This window comes from Pseudorca crassidens, chromosome 1, assembly GCF_039906515.1.
Source record: "Pseudorca crassidens isolate mPseCra1 chromosome 1, mPseCra1.hap1, whole genome shotgun sequence".
Classification (NCBI taxonomy): Eukaryota; Metazoa; Chordata; class Mammalia; order Artiodactyla; family Delphinidae; genus Pseudorca; species Pseudorca crassidens.
The window spans coordinates 178,781,006-178,797,062 of NC_090296.1; the positions used below are offsets into that span (position 1 = coordinate 178,781,006).

Below are 16,057 nucleotides of genomic sequence, written 5' to 3' on the forward strand. Positions count from 1 at the left end.
CCCATATGTGAACATCATAACAAAACAATAATAGTAATGGAAACCATTGACTAAAATTAGAATCCATGGTCCCATATTGACATAAACAAATGATTAAATTAAATAAATGGAGCAGAAGAGAAAGCCCTTCTTTATAGTAGAAAAGATACCAACTGATAATTGTAGAAGGAATGATAGAATTGGAAATCACCATTAGCAACCATTATAGTAATAATTGATGGAATAGATATTAAAACTCATGGGTGAATATTTGATGAGGATACTTGAGTATTCTCAAAGTTATGTCCACAAAAATTACTTACTAGTTGTAAAGAGAAAAACAGTACCTTCACAGTGGAAAGAGCTGGCACCAGTGTGACCAAAGTTAACCTTCTCAGTGATGGGACAGACCTACATCGCCTGTCTCCTCGTACAAGGCACAGAAGGACACATCACCTGCCAACAATGCACAACCTGAATCTAGTCATGAGGAAACAACCAGCAAACTGAACGTTTTAGAAATTACATAGAGTCGCTGCCCTGTACTCTCCAAAACGTCAGGGTCATGAAAGATAAAGAGCAACGAAGAGAGGAAATGTTACAGCTGAAAGGAGATTAAGGAGACACGACAAGGAAATGCAGTGCTCGATTCTAGACTGGGTCCTGAGCTAGAGGAAAATGTTCCATTTTTCTTTTGCTATAAAAGACGTTATCAGGACAATGGGCACATTTTGAATAAGATCCATAGATGAGATAATGGTATTGTAGCCACGTTACCTCCCTGATTTTGATAATTTGGCTGGGTTATGTAAAAAAAAAGTTACTGCCTTACACACACACACACACCCCACACACACACATCCCCCCCCACACACACCCCACATCCCCCCACCCCCACACACCCACCCCTACCCCTGCCTACTTATATGTAGAAAGGGAGTTGAGGGGGAGAATGATAAAGCAATGTGGTAAAGTGCCTGAGTGAAGAGTGTGTCGAAATTCTTGTTACTCTTCTCTTAATGCTTCTGAAAGTCTCAAATTATTTCAAAATAAAAAATTAAAAAGTGATTGGGTTTCACTGGGGAGAGCTAGATGTTGGGCAGGGGAGCTTTCAGGGCAGAAGAGCACTCTCAGAAGAGGAATGTGAGCCAGGAGGGAAAATTACTACTGCAAGTAATTAGTAATTAGTGTAGTGACAGAAATGCCAAATTAAAAATGGAACCAAGTAGTCAAGATGGGTAAATTCCAAAGGCACAATGGTGAATTTCAAAGAGCAAGTTGCCAAAAGTATAGATATCAAGTGACAACAGTTACTTTAAATTTTTTAAATGTTAATGTTTTATGGACAGGCACACGTAGTATAACATCAGGACTGTAGAAGAATATGCCCACTCCTGTAATGATGGTTGCCTGTGAGGAGAGGGAAGCATTAGGGAGGAGAGCAAGGAGATTAGGAACTTCATTAGTATCTGTGATGTTTTTTCCTTAAGAAACTTAAAGGTCTGGATCAGACATGTCAAACTGTTGAATGTATGGATCCAGGTATATATTTTTTGTATATTTAAAACATTTATTTCATGATTAAAACATTTTTTTAAAGAAATAACCTTTCTGATGGGTGTGATACAGGGGGGCTGTGGTGGGTAAAGTTGGAAAGATAGGTGAGTTTGGATCATAGAAAGTCCATGGATATGATTTAAAATGTGGATTTTATCTGACTTAAAACAGGAACCTTTTCTCAGACAACTGAGGTGTTCCGCGAATTTAAAATCGACTTGAACTGTGAGCTTAAAAGAACCCTATTACTAGTTAAATTTGTTAAAAGATAATTTTCAGGAAAAGGTAGAATAATGACAACACGTTGAAGGCTGTTTTTAACTCATGAGGGAACCAGGCAGATGTTATAACTGTCTCAAAAGAGAACCCAAAGGACAGACACATTTATAGATTAGGAGTATTGAGATGAATACGTGGGAGGGAAGATAGCTGATTTCCACCAGACAGGATAGAATTTTCACGTCTGTAAGAAATACTTCTCATTGTTTTCACTTACCTATAATTCACCAAGTTGTAAACTGGCTCGCAGACCCAGATAGAATCAGGTAACCCGGAAAGTGCTGTATGTATAGAATGCATAGTCTTTCACTGAAAGCACAGATTTTTCTGTACAGTACATAAACTTTTCGTCATTTAAATGTGTTTTAGTATCCTTATGGCAGGATTTCTTAAAGTTGAATAATTGGAGGATTTGAGGGAATCGATTGCCTCTTTTAAAATGTATCAATGATACAGAATAGCCAATACTTTACAATAACTATAAATGAAGTATAACCTTTAAAAATTGTGAATCACTATATTGTATACCTATAACTTGTAAAGAAAAAATGTAATACAGAACTATAAAGCAGTCCTTATATGTGAAGTTTTATGGGATAGGAAAATTAAATTGTTTTGTCTTTGAAGATCGAACCCCTCATATTGTACAATTTGTGTAACTGTGCCATTTATCAAAAATATTGCTAATGCAGATCTTAGATGACTTTTTATGGATAGAGCTCTAGGGTAGCCAAACCAGCAACTTCAGGGGAGTCTAAGGAAATTACTGCCTTAACAGAAATGAGGGAGAGACGAATGGAAGATAAAGGACTCAAAGCTGTTATTCATTTTGTAAACCTCTCTAAATGGCTGCAGTTTAGTTTCACGTATCTAAGCAGAAGAAGAATAACAGAGGATGGAGACGGAGGCAGGCTGTCAGATAACTAACTGAAAGATGCTGCTGACTAGTCCAGAGGTCATGTACACCTGCAGCAGAAAGAAAGGAAGTCCAACCTGCCCTTGATCTCTGCCTGCACTCACTAGCCTGTTGCTTAAAGCTGGTATCTTGTCTGGGGAATATGTTACCTTTTTTGTTTTTTTAACTTTCATTTTTTGGTCTGCGTCTCTGTGACTTGAGTCATAGTTTTTTCTCTGTCATAACTGGATTAGATCTTGGGGATCAGCATAAGCCATTTTTCTTTTTGGTATTTGATTATTTATTGCTGAATAACAAGTCATCCTAAAACTTTGTGACTTGAAACAATAATAATCATTTACTTTTTTAATTTTAAAAAATTTTATACAGTTTTTAAAGGTTATACTCCATTTACAGTTTTACAAAATAATGCATCATTCCTTGTGTCGTACAATAATATATCCTTGTAGCCTCTCTTACACCCAGTAGTTTGTACCTCCCACTCCCTTAGCTTATTCTAGACCTATTGTAACTTTTTTTCCCCTTGTGGAAGAACTTGTCATGACTGGACTTTTTCAGTATTTGCAGTTGCCAGTAGGGGGCAGCAAATATAAAGGAAAAAAGTGACTGCAGAGCATCAGTGTTAGTGTTTTTGTATTCTTGTCTCTCCTGCAGGCCCCACTTCCATCTCTCTTACTCTCCTTTTCTCTACTTTATGTGCATGTGCTCCTGATGGTGACAGAAGGCTCGAGGGAGAGCATAATTGTAATTACGTTTACGTTCTGTCACCACTGTATTTCTACGTACTTCCTGGTTGAAACAACACTTAGAATGTTTTGGTTACTCACCAATATAAAATACACATTTTAGGGACTTCCCTGGTGGCACAGTGGTTAAGAATCCGCCTGCCAATGCAGGAGACACGGGTTTGAGCCCTCGTCCGGGAAGATCCCACATCCCGTGGAACAACTAAGCCTGTGCACCACAACTACTGAGCCTGCGCTCTAGAGCCCATGAGCCACAACTGCTGAGCCCACGTGCCACAACTACTGAAGCCCGCACGCCTAGAGCCTGTGCTCTGCAACAATAGAAGCCACTGCAACGAGAAGCCCGCGCACCACAATGAAGAGTAGCCCCCGCTCGCCACAACTGGAGAAAGCCCACGCGCAGTAACGAAGACCCAATGCAGCCAAAAATAAATAAATAAATTTGTAAAAAATAAAAATAGGGCTTCCCTGGTGGCGCAGTGGTTGAGAGTCCGCCTGCCGTTGCAGGGGACACGGGTTCGTGCCCCAGTCCGGGAAGATCCCACATGCCACGGAGCGGCTGGGCTCATGAGCCATGGCCGCTGGCGTCCGGAGCCTGTGCTCCACAATGGGAGGGGCCCCAGCAGTGAGAGGCCCGCGTACCACAAAAAAAATAAATAAATAAAAATTTAAAAAATACACATTTTAAAATCAACCAGAAAGGAAAGAACATTTTAACTTCACCAAGGTCCTATTTTTAAATTTTGTTTATATTAAAACTTATCCGGAAATAGCAGCGTTTAAATACAGTTAACCACATAATTTATTTCTTATTCTCATGAAGCCTTTTGGGGAAACGTCCAAGAATCTTTTCCTGCAAATGGAAAGGCTTCTGGCCCTTAAGTGCGAGGTATTATTTCTGAGAATTGGAGTATATGCACAGGTGATATTCTATCTGTCTCTTTTCATTTAATAGATACTGGTTTTATAGGTGCTAAGAGAACCATTCATTCCTTCCTCACATCCCCAGGTGCCTTGTAACATCTGTCTCTTCAGCTTTGTGGTCTTGATTGTTTTGGAAAGTGCCATTGGCACTTGTTATTTTTTTTTCCTTTTCAGATAAATGCTATTTGATCATTGATTTTATTTAACTGAGTTCAGAAATTCTGATAGTAATTTGTATTCTGAATTATTTTTTACGCCCTGAAGTGTTGAACTTTGAGATTTTGATCTTGTTTTCTGTATTTGTTGTGATGATACTGACTTGCCCAAATATTTCTTCTTTCTCTCTGTAGGCACCAGAATTTCCTGAGTTCACCACTAAAGTCCAAGAAGCTATCAATTCCCTGGGGGGCAGTGTATTTCCAAAGCTTAACTGGAGTGCCCCAAGGGTAGGAACACATCAGTAAATCTCTCACTGTGTGAATATTATTTGTTTTGCTATTCCATTTCACTTTATATCCTCACAGAGGGTCTGATTATATTCCTAATTCTAGGGAATTCCGTGGAATTTATTTTTATTTTCCCCCTGTTATTTTATTTTCCTGATTTTGCAGTGCACTTCCCTGGGTCTGTGAAATGCTGTATATTTTGCCAATTGACAGTTTCAACCTCTTGTGTTGCTGATTGCGCTAGAAATCTGAGAAAAGCCTTTCTCTACCCTTTTCAAAACTTCACCTGTTCAGTTTGACAGAGATTTTTCTCTATTGAAAGGTAATAAAAATTAAAATGTTGTAGGATCTAGAAACAGCGGTTTGACAGATCACCTGACGTTTTCTTAAATTGTGTTTTATCATTTCAACATTTCATTGACAAGATTTTTTTTTAAGTTAAGGTCTGAAGGAAAATTCGTTATTTTTTCTACTACAGTAGAAAACAGTTTTATGTCAGCAAGGCTCATTTAAGGAATCAAGACTTACCTGCATTTTCAAAAAATCATCTCATGTGCTTATCTTTTCTTATTCTAACATGAATGATAAATTGTACTTAATCTAATTTTTGTTTTTACTTATTAAAATTAGCGACACATATACATTTAAATTAATTTTTATTGGAGTATAGTTGCTTTACAATGTTGTGTTAGCTTCTGCTGCACAGCAAAATGAATCAGCTATACAAATACACATATCCCCTCCCTTTTGGATTCCCCTCCCATTCAGATCACCACAGTGCATTAGGTAGAGTTCCCTGTGCTATACAGTATGTTCCCATCAATTGTCTATTTTATACATAGTATCAACAGTGTATATGTGTCAATCCCAATCTCCCAGTTCATCCCACCCCACCTGTTTCCCCCTTTCTCTACATCTGTGTCTCTATTTCTGCTTTGCAAATAAGGTCACCTATACCATTTTTCTAAATTCCGCATATGTGCATTAATATATGATATTTGTTTTTCTCTTTCTGACTGACTTCACTCTGTATGACACACTCTAGGTCCATCCACGTCTCTACAAATGACCCTATTTCATTCCTTTTTATGGCTGAGTAATATTCCATTGTATTACATATACAAAATAGTTTAAATTTTCAGAAGATCTGGAAGCTTCCTACAGAAATCAGCCAGTTCTGACACCCGTTTTGCTTCACTATTTCCCACTGCTCAGAGGCAGCTGTTTTCAAATATTTTAGTACCTTCTTCTGTTATTTTCCTCTACTTCTCTGTTCTTCTGTCTTAGATGTTTATTACTGACTTCCTGCTTTAGAACAGAAAGGTTCAGCTCTGTTTCATCTCCTGTCCCCACTACTTTATTTATTTATTTATTTATCTATCTACCTTATCTATTTATTTATATCTATTTATTTATTTTTGGTTGCGTTGGGTCTTTGTTGCTGCTCGGGCTTTCTCTAGTTGCATTGAGCGGGGGCTACTCTCCGTCGTGGTGCATGGGCTTCTTATTTCAGTGGCTTCTCGTTGTGGAGCATGGGCTCTAGGTGCACAGGCTCAGTAGTTGTGGCTCGCGGGCTCTAGAGCACAGGCTCAATAGTTGTGGCGCATGAGCTTAGTTGCTCCACGGCATGTGGGATCTTCCTGGACCAGGGCTTGAACCTGTGTCCCCTGCATTGGCAGGCGGATTCTTAACCACTGAGCCACCAGGGAAGGCCTGTCCCCACTGCTTTCTGTTCCACTGTCCTCATCATCAGAATGGCATACTTTGATTAGACAAGTATTCAGTGTTTCTCATATTATGTTTATGCAAACACTACGTCCATATCTGATATATACCGTACATTGCTTGTGTTTTCTTATTCAACATTTTGTTTTCCCTGGAGTTAATAACTGTCTTGTTTATTCAGTTGCATGGTTTTCTATGTATATACTGTTGTTTTAGTGGAGTTAAATTTGTGTGTTCAGTATACCATCTTTAACCAGAAGTTCATCATCCTTTTTCATTTGGAGAAATTTTAAAGAAGTTATTATAAAGAAGTTATTGAAACTCATTTTTAGTTTATCTATGAGCAGTAATTTGAGTTGTGCTTGACTACTGATCTGGCTTGAGGCTTTCTAGTTAAAATGCATAGATTATTTGTGATTTTAAGTTATTCCTTCATTTATTTTTTATTTATTGAGTGCCGACTGTGTTCCAGTGCTTTCTTTCATACAGTGTGGGTAACTGGACATTTTTTTTGCAATCATTAGTTTTCTCAATTACTGTCCTGTGTCTGATCTGTCTATGGGAGAAGTACGTTTTTTAAACTACTTAATTATTCTATCATTTTTAGGCATATTTCGCTGAGGTTTGTGCCTCCTGTGTCTGCTCTTCTTACTTTTTTTTGGTGCATATATTTGAGGCTTTCACCATTTAAAATTGTGATGGTTCAGAATATGTCACCTCCTCCCTCCCAGATTTGATAGACATGGGTCTTAACTGTTGCAGTCATCCAACTTCAGGGTTCCAGCCGTCTCTCCCCAGAAACGGGAAGAAAGGAAGGTTCTCTATTTTCTTAGTCGCTGGTCAGGCTGTTTTTTCATTCCTGAATCTTCTAGCTGAAGTGTCAGCATTTCTGATATCTCTTTATCCCCCTTCTTTCATCATCAGTGAGGAAGACATAGGGCAGTGCTTAGGCCTGAGCTGAAAGGTGAGAACCTGAACATCTTGGTTCAAAACTGAGTATCCGACATGCAGTGGTGATGCTGTTACTTGTTTAGAACTGTAACTTGACATTTGACAGTATAGCTAAAATTTCTTACCTGACTTTTTTCTTCAACCTCTTCAGGTTATATGCATTGTTGATTTTGGCTATAGGCTTGAACTTCATTTATAGCAACTAACTTGGAATATATACTAAGTAACATGTGCTCTGTTATTTAGGACGCATACTGGATAGCAATGAATAGTTCTCTGAAATGTAAAACTCTCAGCGACATCTTCCTACTGTTCAAGAGTTCTGATTTCATCACTCGTGACTTCACCCAACCGTAAGTATGTCTCTTGTTCTCTTATGTCAGTAGTTTCAGTACTTGTGAGTTTTTCTACAGATGAAATTCCATTAGTTCTAGTACTATTGTAAACAACAGATCCACATACCAAGGCTGTTTCATTTTCTCAAATGACCTATTAAAGCAAACCTTTCTTTTCCATTGACAGCTAATGCTGTACAATGAATATCCCTAAATATCAAGGGCTTTCTGTGTATCTGCCCAGTAAATATAGTGGTAATTTTTTTCTTATTATAAAGCTAATATATGCTTATCATAGAAAAATAAAAGTGGGGACTATAGCTAAACAAAAACAGGAAATGTAAAAGCGTTCATGATCTCGCCACAGTTGGTTTTATATACTTCCAGGATTCTGTCTGTGCATAGGTATAATATAGATACACCTGTCTCTAACTGTATTCCAGTTTTTTAAAACAAAAATGGGATCATATAGTTCAAATTGCTTATGAGGCTGCTTTTGCACTTAATCAGTATATATTAAACATCTTTATGTGTCATTAAATATTAAACACATCATTGTTTTAAACTTGCTTCAGAGTATTCCACTGGACAGCTATAGCATCATTTATTTCATTAGTTCTCTCTTCTTATTTGTCTCTTTTCTCTTCTTCTTAGTCCTGCAGTGAATATCCTTGAGCTAAATCTTTGCGTGCTTTCCTGATTTTTTTTCCTTAGGATAAATTCCTAGACATGGACTTGCTGTTTTCTTCCCTCTGCTAGTTACTCTGTAACTAATCCTTCATCATAGGCAGACAGCCCACCTGCACTGCTGCACTGTAGGCGATCTCTTTATGCTTCTTTTGTTCTGTCATCAAACAGCAGTTATTCTTCTAGATTTCTTATCCTACCCAATTTTTAGATCCAAAATATCAATTAAACTAACCTTTTATCTGATCTTTAAAATAAAGCATATCAAAAAATCTAGAAACTAAGCAGGTACACAGGTGAATACATACATACCTCATGTATGCATGCCACTTCCTCCCCATCCATCCAGTTCAGTTTGCCCTGCTCATTCATCCCCTTTCAGCCTCAAATCCTTTTTTGAAGAGGAGCCTGGCATAAAGAAAATACATTCCCTACAAGTCAGTTGTGCATCATCGCTTTTGCATCTGGTTCTGCAGCTTGGGCATATGGTTTTAGTATTAAATTAAGAAAACGAAGTTAAGTAATAATAAATGAGTGTGATTGTATCGCTAGTTTATTATAAAAGGACTTTACCTGTATTGGTTTTTCTGGTTCACTTACAGAAAAAGCTTTATGTTGTTCTGACATTTAGGTGTCAGCCTTTTATGGTTGTGTTGGCACAGGTGTTATGAGGTGTTTGCTTTAGTAATAATGCAGCAGCATTTTCGTTCTGGGAGACACCCTCTGATTAGAGGAAGTCGTGGCCCTCTCTTTTTTTTGCCATTGTAGGGCTTTTCGATATTGAATGCCTTTGTAAAGAGGCCTTGGAATATATTACGTTAAAATACTCTGTACCTGTTAATTCATTTGATATGGATTTTTATGCACCTTTGATATTAGTTGCAGTGAGTATATGAGGACATTTCCTCTCCAAAAATTATAAATCACTTCTAACTCTCTGTGGTTGATGGCTTTTAAATCATCTTTGCACCCTAGCAACCTGCTGGCTCCTCTTAGCCCGCCTCTCCTTTTTTGTCTTACATGAATTTAGCCCCGATTCCAGTGAAGGGTAGAAATACCAGTCAGTCTTTTTGCGTTTTGTACTTTTTGACTTTTGCATGGGGAAGAAGTTAAATCAGCAAGTACATTTGAGGCCTTGGATTAGGAGTGTTTATCCACAGAATACCATCTTTCTCCTCATGTAAATAATTGGGAGTTGGCAGGATAAACACCAAGCCCTGGGCTTGCAGCCTTTCAGACCGGTGGTACTCACAGTCACCTTTTCTGGAAATCTTTGTCGGTAGTCAGTTGCGTAACAATGAGTCTTGTTACTCCAGAAAAATCCCTATTGATTGGGTCTTTAATGAAATATGAACTTTTGTCACAGAGGCCTTTCTGGACCCCTTAAAGATTAAGAATACAATACTTTAAATTGGACAGGATCTTATCAGTGATTTAATTTGACTCTTCAGTTAGAAAATTGAGGCCTGAATCTGCTCAGTAATTTGTTTCCATCAACTAGTTAATAGAACCAAAACCAGAATATAATTTCAGTAACGTCATTCTAAATGTTCTCTGTATTTTCACTTAATAAAGTTATAAATTCCTTCTTTTCTAAATGCTTCAAAGTAAAATATTATAGAATGTGATAAAAGATAAAATATTCTAGTATATAGTTATGTACATAAAATTATGTAATGTTATGAAAATTATGTTATACTCTTTGGGAGCTTGCTTCAACAAGAGAAACAAAGATGTTATAGTTAGGATTACAGGTTAACAGAGGGCCAACCAAAAAGAGTTCACACACAGTGTTTTTAAAAATACATTATTTAGCAAGGAGTCTGGAGATGGGCTATTTCCATCTATAATGGTTAAGTCACAGCTCATCAGGGTCACCAGGGACCAGGTTCTTTCAGTCTTTCTCTCTGTCATCCTTGGCTTACTGGCTTGGTATTTGGGTTTATCACCTAATGGTTACAAGGTGGCTGGTATTTTGCAGGTATGGCATGAAGATGACTATATCTTAGTCAAAAATATGAGGGGGTGCATCTAATTCCTCTCATTCTTCTCTGTCTGTGAGCAAGTAAAGCATTCTGGAAGCTTCCCAGGAGACTTCCTGATAGGCTTACGGTCACACAGTTACTCAGCCTCATCCAGTAGTTGGCAGAGGGAACAGAGACGCCATGATTGGTTTAGAGCAGAGGCTCTCCAACTTTAGCTCGGATTAGAGTCACCTGGAGAATTTGGTAAAACACGGCTTGCTGGTCCCCACCCCCAGAGTTTCTGATTCACTAGGCTGGGAGTGGGGCCCAAGAATATAATTTCTAACCTGTTCCCAGGTGACCCTGCTGCTGCGGGTGCAGGCCCGCGCCTTGAGGGCTGTGCGCTTAGATGTACACGTGCATCCCTGGGATTCCACAGGTCCACCTGTCCTCCTCCGAACAGTCACAGAATTTTGTTGGCAAGGATAAAGGTTAGGAATAGCTAGAGGGTAGACCACCAGTACTGTCTGCCACAGTTGTAATTTGACATGGACTAGTAAGTACTCTTATTCTTTCTGTTTGTCAAGTGGTTATTGTACCCAAGAAGCTTTAAAAAGTGGAGGTTGAAATATTGACACCATTAGCATAATCTGTCTGCATTATACTTGCTGAGTGAATTATTTGCCCAGATAAACTTTCTATGTAATTAGACTTGTTGAGTCAGAAGGCTGCTTTCACTGGTTATTTTATTGATTAGGTGTCACTTCAGTAGGCCAAGGCCAGAAAAAAAATATCTGGTATTCAATCGGCATTTAGAAGAAAGGGCTGAGAGAGAATTAATCCATTAATTGTTTCTCTGAGAGGCTCATGACTAAGGAAGTTAGAGTTACTAGAGATCAGGAAAGTTTACTTGTCTTAGTAATTCAAGCACAGTTATGATCAGCACAATTTTTATACATTTTGTTCTTAAGATTATCACAAAACTGGTTATTAATCCTAAAATTCAGCAGCAAAACAGTTTCAAAAGTAAAATGTTCTACCTAAGTTGGACCTAACAGAACCTATTCCTTGTGATTTTTAAGGCCCATTTATTTAGGTGACAGTTTTTCACTTTAGATTGTTATAATTTTATTGTATTTTTTTATTGAAGTGTAGCTGATTTACAATGTTTTGTTAGATTGTTATAATTTTAGAGAGCATATTTTCTCTCTTTTTGAAGAATTCTATGAAAATTCTAATGAACTCACCCAATCACCCTTAATTCAGTATCATTTTTTATCTTTCCTTTTCCACCAGTGAGATGTAAAAAATGGAATCTGTGTACCTGAACTCTCATTTTAGATCCTAATGAGCAGTAAAATCTTCAGCACCAGAACTTTGATGCTAAATATTCCCTGGGTGCCATGTTTTTCTTTTTTATTTCTGCCCTTGACATAACTTTTTTTCCTTATATACTTAAGAGTTGTTTTCTGTGAGGTATAATACCATAACCTTCCAACGTTTTAGGAAAGCTTACGAATGAGGATGTGCCCTAGTAAATAGCTAGGCAGTAAAGAGTCTGCCACTTTAAAGCATTGTGATTTTGTGTACTGCCACCTTATAAAGCTTTAATGATGATGTTTTCTCTGATAGGAATGATCGAATTGTGATCTTAGCGTATTTAGGCGGTACCTAAGTTGTCTAGAGTCAGTTCACGTAGTTATTACTCTCCGAGTTTACTAATACTGTGATTTCTCTTTCCCCCATTCCTGCCACGTTGACTGGCCCGCACTAGAGAACTCACACAATTTAAGTTGGTAGCACTGTAAGTCTGCTCCTCCAATGCCAGAGTCTAACACCTCGCCCGTAACAAATAGGATTCATCTTTAACTCCAGTGTTCTCCACTAGAGCAGTCTCTTGGATTCTACTTCCATGGAGCTCTTTCTAGTTCAGTGTATTTCTTAATGTAGCACAGCTCATCAGATACACGTATCCTTCTTTCCTTGTAACAAAGCATATACTACATCCATAGTTTTCTCATTGTCTGCATTCCCCTAGTTCCACACACGGGCATCCTTACCATTGAACGTATCGCCTTTGTTCTCTTTCAATGTGTGAAATAGTTGGAACGTCATGATAAAAGCTATGTGTTGATCACAGTTAAGAAGTTCACAGAAAAGAGTATGTCCATCTTAAGACATGTTCAGGGCATCATGAATGTGCCTATTTATAGTAAGACCATTTGGCTGGTAGGACATGCAACCTGAAGTTTAAGTTGAGGGAATGACTTGGAAAGTAGCTTGGGTAGAAGTAAAAGACAAGAAAGATGACATTCCTGTCAGTCGTCAGTGGCAGTTAAGCACAGTTCTTACAGTTTTAGGCTAGGATCTTTTTTTCCCCTTTCTTTCTTTTCTTCTTCTTTCTAAAACTTTGTATCTAACATATTGGTCTCCAAAATTCCTGTTAACTGGTTCACTGCAAAATATATTAAAAATGTACTGGTGGGGCTTCCCTGGTGGCGCAGTGGTTGAGAGTCTGCCTGCCGATGCAGGGGACACGGGTTTGTGCCCCGGTCCGGGAGGATCCCACATGTCGCGGAGCGGCTGGGCCCGTGAGCCATGGCTGCTGAGCCTGTGCGTCCGGAGCCTGTGCTCCGCAACAGGAGAGGCCACAGCAGTGAGAGGCCCGCGTACCGCAAAGAAAAGAAAAAAAAAAGAAAAAAATATACTGGCATAATTTCATAGTAGCTTTCAACAGAGTAGACCTTTGGTTATTTGTTTTTCTGCTTTTTTCGGTCTTTACTGTGATTGTACCCGAGAATACTTTTATTTTGTAATTTACATTGTAGATTATATGACATTAATTATTTAATAACACCTGTGGGTTTTGTCTTTTTTGTTTTTGTTTTTGCTTTTTTCCGTACCACTTGGCATGTGGGATCTTAGTTCCCCAAGTGCAGAGTCTTACCCAGTGGACCACCAACGAAGTCCCAATAATACCTGTGTTTATTTTGAAGTTTTTGGTTTTTTTTTTCTTATTTTTGGCTGCGTTGAGTCTTTGCTGTACGTGGGCTTTCTCGGTGCTTTGTGACCACCTGGATGGGTGGGATAGGGAGGGTGGGAGGGAGGGAGACACAAGAGGGAGGAGATATGGGAACATATGTATATGTATAACTGATTCACTTTGTTATAAAACAGAAACTAACACACCATTTTAAAACAGTTATACTCCAATAAAGATGTAAAAAAAAAACCCAACAACAACCAGAGAGCAAAGGCAAATTTTGTGGAAAGAAACCGCAGTAAAACTGTCAGCAGGTTTCTCAACAGGAATATTGTTTCATCTAGTCCTACCTCTGCTGGGAAGGGCCTGGGTCCTGGAGGGTGGAGATGGATATAGAACAATACAGATGCCTGTATTGTTTCTCATCTGTATGGGACACTTATCAATCTGGACCTAGACTAATTTCGGGTTATAACTTGAGGAATTCTCTAACAGTTGCCCAAATTCCAAGGTGATCATGAATGATTCCATATTATTTCATAATTCAGGCAAATTTTTCAAGTGTTATTTAAATGTGTTCGTTAACACAGGGGAAGTGTTAGGTATTATGACATATTTCTTGCTTTTGCTCATAAATTATAACATGTATTATAATTTTATATTATATACTGAGTTGGGATTTGAGAATTTATACTAGTTCTTACCATGACTTTTAAATTACGTGTTCATAGAAACAAAAGCTAAAGTAGACTTAGCAATTCAGTATTCTTTCTCTGTAAATTGCTTTCCTTGATCTTAACTTGCTGTTACCTCTCTGAGGTCCTGCTTTCTTTTAGCAATTAAGAAACTTATTTTTGGAAGTGAGAGAATGAGCTTTTTTTTCTCCATTGCAGATGCAAGTGTTTGGATCATCTCTGTTCTTGGTTCAGTCAGTTAAGAGAATAATACAAACATTTTTATATTCCATATGAATGAAGATATTTTATCATTTCTGTTAGGATACTCATATTTTCTATGAGTATCCTTGAATCTTTGTTGCTGCTAGTATTGTTTCTACTAATATTTTCAGTGTAGTAAGAAGCCTTGATTTAAGGATTTCTTTCTTTTTCCTTTCTTGATGTAACCTGGAATTTTTGAACCGTAATTTATATAAGGATTTGTAAGCATTCAAGTGTTGTTAATACTCCAAATATCTTAACACATTTTTGCTTTTTAAATCTACTTCCTCCAGAATATAAATGGAATTTAAATATTCATACACAGTGTTTTTTGCGGTAGTTCAGCTGAGCTCCTAAAAATGTTGTTGACCTTCACATTCAGTCTTAATTAGGTGGCTCTGCACTTTCCTCTCCTTTCAGAGACTGTACTTGACCATCTGATTAATCATCTTAATCAGAAAAAGCCTTGTACAGTAATCTCATGTAGCACATATGTTCTCACATCTATCTTCTGAAACTAGTCAAGGTTTTTAACTAACATTAAATGTTAAACCCATTACCACTTAAAAAATAATGTTATGGGATGGTAGAATGCAAATGTGTATTAAAATGTATACCTATTTTAAAGTAGCAAATGAGGATTAACCAAGGGTTGAAATTAATATTTGTAGGAATATAGAAGCATTAAAAAATTTAGATAATGAAGACCTGTGTTTTGGAAGTGTTTATTCGAATTCCTTTGTCATTTCTCTCCTCCCATCTCCCTTGTATATATATATATATATATTTTTTAATTTAATTTATTTTATTTTATTTTTCGCTGCGTTGGGTCTTCGTTGCTGGGCGCGGGCTTTTCTCTGGTTGTGGTGAGCTGAGGCTACTCTTTGTTACAGTGTTCAGGCTTCTCATTGCGGTAGCTTCTCTTCTTGCAGAGCATGCAGAGCTTGCTCAGCGTGCAGGCTCTAGAGCACAGGCTCAGTAGCTCAGTAGTTGTGGCACATGGACTTAGTTGCTCCGCGGCATGTGGGATCTTCCCGGACCAGAGCTCGAACCCGAGTCCCCTGCATTGGCAGGCAGATTCTTAACCACTGGACCACCAGGGAAGCCCTCCCTTGTATATTTTAGATGCATTTAAATTTTTAAAAAACGATAGGCAGTTCAGTTTTATCATGATAAGAATTACTGGTTAATTGAAAGCTAAAATATTAACTTTTTTTTAAATTTATTTTTGGCTGCGTTGGGTCTTCGTTGCGGGCTTTCTCTCATTGTGGCGAGTGGGGGCTACTCTTCGTTGCAGTGCGCGGGCTTCTCATTGGGGTGGCTTCTCTTGTTGCGGAGCACGGGCTCTAGGCGTGTGGGCTTCAGGAGTTGTGGCGAGCGGGCTCTAGAGCGCAGGTTCAGTAGTTGTGGTGCACGGGCTTAGTTGCTCCACGGCATGTAGGATCTTCCCGGACCAGGGCTCAAACCTGTGTCCCCTGCCTTGACAGGTGGATTCTTAATCACTCCGCCACCAGGGAAGTCCTAACTTTTTAAAAAATTGTATAATTGGCCTAACAGTATATATTAGTTTCAGGTATACAACATAATTTGATATTTTGTATACACTGCAAAATGTAAAATATTAACT

At 38.2% G+C, this 16,057-nt stretch overlaps 1 protein-coding gene across 2 annotated transcripts in view; it reads left to right on the forward strand.

The window, feature by feature from the left end:
• CDC123 (cell division cycle 123) overlaps nt 1–16,057 on the forward strand; it is a 57,058-nt gene that overhangs the window by 13,296 nt on the left and 27,705 nt on the right. For both annotated transcript variants that reach the window (XM_067701341.1, XM_067701352.1), the window contains 2 exons: nt 4,752–4,847; nt 7,770–7,876. In XM_067701341.1, the coding sequence (XP_067557442.1) occupies nt 4,752–4,847; nt 7,770–7,876 (203 nt within the window). The remainder of the gene's footprint in view (nt 1–4,751; nt 4,848–7,769; nt 7,877–16,057) is intronic.